This window comes from Solea solea, chromosome 4 (genome assembly GCF_958295425.1).
Source record: "Solea solea chromosome 4, fSolSol10.1, whole genome shotgun sequence".
Classification (NCBI taxonomy): Eukaryota; Metazoa; Chordata; class Actinopteri; order Pleuronectiformes; family Soleidae; genus Solea; species Solea solea.
The window spans coordinates 9,383,305-9,389,304 of record NC_081137.1 but is presented as its reverse complement, the minus strand read 5'-3'; the positions used below and the strand labels follow the sequence as shown (position 1 = coordinate 9,389,304).

The following is a 6,000-nucleotide window of genomic DNA, read 5'->3' as shown; positions in this document are numbered from 1 at the left end:
AGAAGGAATGTCGGATGTTATTCGCATCTATATGGAAATCAGAGATCACCTCACTCCATCCAGTGAGACAAGACGTCGGATTGATGCCTGTGAAGCAGTGACGAGGGACATTGTTAGAATTGCATATGAAAGGATAACAGGCATAGATGGAGAATTTGACAGTGAAGCAGTAAAACAACAACTGTGTGAGCTGCTTAACAGAGACTATGCTCGCTCTATCTATGGATCCACAGCCTCACCTTCAAGTCGACACTCCAGCCAAAACTCTGTGAGCTCCATTGTAACTGCTAAAAGGGCAGATGCGGCAGCAGACTTAGCAGCAAAGGAAGCAGAGTATGAAGGTTTATTGGAGGAGGAAAGACAAAAGGAAAAAATTCAACTCCTAGAGGAAAAGCAGAGAAAAGAACTTGAAACTCAGAAACGTGAGTTGGAAAGACTAAAGGCAGAGAAGGATATAAGAGCTGCCCGAGCTAGGTTGATAACCTATAACAAAGAAGTAATGCAGGAAGCTAGTGTCCTTTCCACTGATCACAGCATTGGTGAACAACGGTACATGTCCCTACAGCAACCTGTGTCTTCAGCTCCCATCCAGCAGCCTGCATATGTCACAACGACATCATCACCTCCACAGACAGATGTGACCTACCTGGCTCAAGCAGTCCATGATAGCATAACTCTGAACAGGCTCCCGATGCCAGAACCATCTTTATTCACTGGTGACCCAATCCAGTTTATCGAGTGGAAAGCCTCATTCATATCGCTCATAGACAAAAGGAATATTTCCTCAGCTGACAAACTGCATTATCTGAGAAAGTATGTGGGAGGTCCAGCTCGAAAGACACTCGATGGTATCTTTTATAGAAGTGATGACAATGCTTATAAAGATGCATGGAACCGTCTCAACGAAAGGTATGGTCAGCCCTTCATTATTCAGAGAGCTTTTAGAGAAAAACTGGCAAAGTGGCCAAGGATTCAGCCAAAGGATGCAGAAGGACTGAGAACATTTGCTGATTTCCTACACTCATGTCAAGAAGCCATTCCTCATGTTAAAGGGCTTGATATTTTGAATGACTGTGAAGAAAATCAAAAACTGATTCAAAAACTTCCAGATTGGGCAGCATCGCAGTGGAACCGAAAAGTCACACAATCCTTGAAAGACAGGCAGGAGTTTCCTAACTTCCAGGACTTTGTCGGCTTCATGTTAATGGAGGCAGAGATCGCCTGTAATCCTATCACCTCATTCCAAGCCCTCCACTCATCACAGCCCAGTGTAGATAAACATTATCTGAAGGAAAGGAAGTCTAAATCCAGTGTTTTCCATACACAGACAGTTACAGAGGCTGAAACTCCAGAGCAGTTAAAAACAGATTTAAAGCCACCATGCATGTTCTGTCAAGACTGTAAACATCGCCTGCACTGCTGTCCTGGGTTCAAAAGAAAATCTCTGGATGAAAGAAGAAAATATGTAAAAGAAAAGAGACTATGCTTTGGTTGTCTGAAGCCAGGACATAACGCAAAAGACTGTCGTCACCGACACTCATGTGACAGCTGCAAAGGAAGACATCCTACACTCCTACATGACGACGGCTACACTAAAACCAAAACCATACCAGTTCCAAATCAGATCAGCGGAGACGAAGCAGCAACCACATTGTCTCTCAGCGTGGAAACAGAGGAACCATCGGCTAACACTTCAATGATCGTGCCAGTGTGGGTTTCCTCCATCAGTAATCCAGGTATGGAAAGGCTTGTTTATGCTCTTCTGGACACTCAGAGTGATACAGTTTTCATTGAACAGGAAGTTAACAACAGCTTACAAACTGAGACACATCCTGTGAGACTGAAGCTAACTACAATGATTGGTAAAGATGCACTAATACACAGTCAAAGGGTCTCAGGTCTCAGAGTGAGAGGTTACTACTCCAACATCCTCATTGATCTCCCTCCTACATACACAAAGGACTGCATACCAGTGAACAGAACACACATTCCTACCTGTGAAACGGCAAGGCACTGGAATCATCTCACCACAATAGCAGATGAAATCCCACCACAGCTAGAATGTGAAGTTGGTCTTTTGATAGGCTACAATTGCTCAAGGGCACTGGCACCACGGCAGGTAATACATGGAGGAGATGGTGAACCCTACGCAGTTCGCACAGACTTAGGATGGAGTATTGTAGGTTGTTCATCACCACACCATGACTCACCAAGCATCACCAACATGTGCCACAGAGTAGTTATAAAAGAGTTTCCTCCAGTGACTCCAGCTGATGCAATCAGAGTTCTGGAGTCTGACTTTAAGGATACCAGTAAGGATGGAAAGGCTGTGTCTCAGGATGACATCCTCTTTCTGAATGTGCTAAAGGAAGGAATTCAGATGAACACCCAAGGTCACTATGAGATGCCACTCCCCTTTAAAGAAAGACCCTACCTCCCTGACAATAAACAACTAGCCGTTGTCCGGCTCAGTCATGTTAAAAGAAAGCTGCTGAGAGATGAAAAGTACAAGGAACATTATGTGAAGTTCATGAACGAGGTGATTGAAAAGGGTGAGGCAGCGGAAGTATGTGAGCAAGGAAAGAAAGGAGAGAAGTGGTATATTCCCCATCATGGAGTCTATCACTCCAAAAAACCTGACAAACTTCGTGTGGTTTTTGATTGCTCCGCTAAATACAAGGGAACAAGCCTGAATGACCATCTTCTGTCAGGCCCAGACTTACTGAATAGCCTAATCGGTGTACTCATCAGATTCAGACAGCACCATGTAGCACTGATGTGCGATATTGAAAAAATGTTTCATCAGTTCCATGTGTGTGAAGCTGACAGAGACTATCTACGTTTCCTCTGGTGGAAAAATGGCGACCTGCATGCGGACCCACAGGAGTTCCACATGAAGGTTCATCTGTTTGGTGCTGCATCCTCACCAGGATGCGCCAACTATGGACTGAAACAACTTGCTAAAGATCATGAGACCCAATTTCCCCTTGGCTCTGAGTTCATCATGAAAGACTTTTACGTTGATGACGGTGTCACCAGCACAGCAAGCGTAGATGAAGCTATTCAGCTTGCAAAGGAAGCTCAGGAGCTCTGTTCTATGGGTGGGTTGAGGCTGCATAAGTTTGTGTGCAACAACAGATCAGTACTGGATAGTATTCCGTCAACGGAGCATGCTACTGAAGTGAAGGCTCCAAACCTGGCCTTCAACGATTCAACGCTTGAGAGGGCCTTAGGTATCCACTGGCACATTGAATCGGATACTTTCAGATTTCGTGTCTGCCTTAAAGACCAGCCAGCAACACGACGTGGCATACTATCAACAGTAGCCTCCCTCTATGATCCACTGGGCTTTGTTGCCCCTTTTCTGCTCACCGGGAAAAAGGTGCTTCAGGAAATGTGCAGGCATGGCACAAGCTGGGATGACCCCCTCCCCAGTGAACTGCAACCAGTATGGGAGCGCTGGAAGAATGATCTTGCAAATTTGGAGGAAATCACCATACCGCGCTGCTATGTGCCCGTCGGCTTTGGAAAAGTCATGAAAAAAGAGCTACATCACTTTTCCGATGCAAGCACATATGGCTATGGCCAGTGTTCTTACTTGAGATATGTAAATGAAGATGAAAGTGTTCACTGTGCTCTGGTTATGGGAAAGTCCAGAGTAGCTCCTATTAAAGTCACGACTATCCCCAGGCTGGAGCTGACAGCTGCTGTTGTGTCGGTCGCAGCAAGCAACACCCTAAAGGAGGAGTTTGGTTTGGCAGATATTGATGAATACTTCTGGACGGACTCCAAAGTGGTCTTGGGGTACATCAATAACGAGGCACGTCGTTTCCATACATTCGTATCAAACCGAGTACAGAAAATACACCTCAGCACAGCACCCCAGCAGTGGAGATATGTCTCTACCAACAATAACCCAGCAGATCTTGCCTCTAGAGGTTCAAATGCAAGTGAGATTCTCACATCAAGGTGGCTCTCAGGACCTCACTTCCTATGGGAGAAGGAGATTCCCCCAGCTGTAGATGTCGTCACTGAAGTACAGATTGGAGATCCTGAAGTCAAAAGGATTCAGACACTACACACATGGACATCTGAACAAGTGAGTCTTTCTGATCGCTTGTCAAGGTTTTCTACGTGGTCAAGAGCAACTCAAGCCATTGCTCGTCTCATCCGTCGTGCTAGGGGTGATAAATCAACAGATCACAGCACTGTACAGGAACGAGAGGACGCATGGTGCATCATCATAAAGGACCTTCAGACACAAGTATACCCAGAAGAGATAAAGTTGCTCAGTAAGACTACTCAAGTTTCTTCTCAGAGCAAACTGCATCAGTTAGATGCCTTTCTGGATCAAGATGGACTCCTCAAGGTGGGAGGAAGGTTAAAAAATGCATCCCTCCCTTCTTCAGTAAAGCATCCAGTGATCATACCAAAGGATCATCCCATCACCAAGATGATAATTGCACATTGTCACGAAAATGTTCGACATCAAGGAAAATGTATGACCATCAATGAGGTCAGATCAAATGGATACTGGATCCCAGGAATCAATAGAGCAGTGGCAGCTCACCTGCATCAATGTGTTACATGTCGGAAACTCAGGAGAGTCACAGAAGAACAACGGATGGCGGATCTGCCTTCAGAGCGTGTAGACCCATCACCACCCTTCACATACTGTGGAATGGATTGCTTCGGTCCGTTCCTCACAAAACACGGACGCAAAGTGCAAAAGCGATACGGCCTCCTTTTCACCTGCCTGTGCTGTCGAGCTATCCACATTGAAATGTTAGACGACATGTCAACAGATGCCTTCATTAACGGACTCCGTTGTTTCATTGCCATAAGAGGAGCAGTTCGCCAGTTAAAATCTGATCAAGGATCTAATTTCATTGGGGCTAAAAACGAGCTAAATGAGGCTCTTAAGCAAGTGGATACAAATCGTCTGACCACATTTTTGGCTGACAGGCAGTGTGATTTCAGCATGAACGCCCCTCATTCAAGCCATGTGGGAGGTGTATGGGAGAGGCAAATTAGAACAGTGAAGAATGTTCTTCGTTCCACTCTCTCGCTCTCACCAGGCAGGCTGGATGATTCCTCGCTGCGGACATTTTTCTATGAGGCCATGGCTATAGTGAACAGTCGTCCTCTGACAGTCGACAATCTAAGTGATCCAAAGAGTCCAGAGCCACTAACACCCAATCACCTGCTCACTATGAAATCTATCACAGCCTTACCACCTCCTGGCAGATTCATAAGAGAGGACATGTATGCTCGTAAGAGGTGGCGTCACGTTCAATATCTCTCAGAGCAATTCTGGAGTCGCTGGAGAAAGGAGTACCTCTTTAATATTGCTACTAGACAGCGCTGGCATACTCCTAGAAGAAACCTCAAGGTCGGCGATATTGTCATGGAGAAGGCAGATGATCTGCCACGGAATGAGTGGAAGTTGGCCAAAGTTATAGAAACAGTGACTGATACAGATGGACTTGTGAGAAAGGTAAAGATTCGTGTTGGAGATCAAAAGATGGGAAAGGAGGGACATCGTTCTGGCAAGCCATCCATCGTCGAACGTCCTGTGCAGAAGCTGATCCTGCTTTTAGAGACTGTTTAACCACCCTCTTCACTCCACAGATATATCCTTTGCAGTATGAAGAGTTTTTCATGGGCATTATCATTGACTAAAGTTTTAAGGGTCAAAGGTCAGATTGAGTCATAAAATTATTCATGCTTTGTACCCCATATTGTTTTGAAAAGCACTCATAATTTGGTGGGAGTGTAAATGACCTTTAATATGCCACAGTGTATTTTCATAATGTTTCATTTCCATAGTTATTTATTTTATAAGTAATCTCCTTGAAAGTTTGACTTGTTTCTTTATTTTACCGTCATTTCCTGTTTTTAGGTTGGTGCTTTTATTTTGATACAGTGTGTAACCGGAAATCAAAAAAAAGACGGATCTGCAGATCTGCAGCGTTTGCACGGCACAAACGAGTCAATTAA

The 6,000-nt window shown here is 44.9% G+C and overlaps 1 protein-coding gene across 1 annotated transcript; it reads left to right on the top strand.

Moving 5' to 3' along the window:
• Nucleotides 1-680: 680 nt before the first annotated feature.
• On the top strand, nt 681-5,859 carry LOC131458004 (uncharacterized). The gene has a single exon (XM_058626585.1). The coding sequence runs from the start codon at nt 692-694 to the stop codon at nt 5,609-5,611; it is 4,920 nt and encodes a 1,639-aa protein (XP_058482568.1). The 5' UTR covers nt 681-691; the 3' UTR covers nt 5,612-5,859.
• The last annotated feature ends 141 nt before the right edge of the window (nt 5,860-6,000 follow it).

Bases quoted from the DNA above. Each gene is read 5' to 3' on its own strand.
- LOC131458004 (XM_058626585.1), top strand. From the start codon at position 692: ATGCCAGAACCATCTTTATTCACTGGTGACCCAATCCAGTTTATCGAG.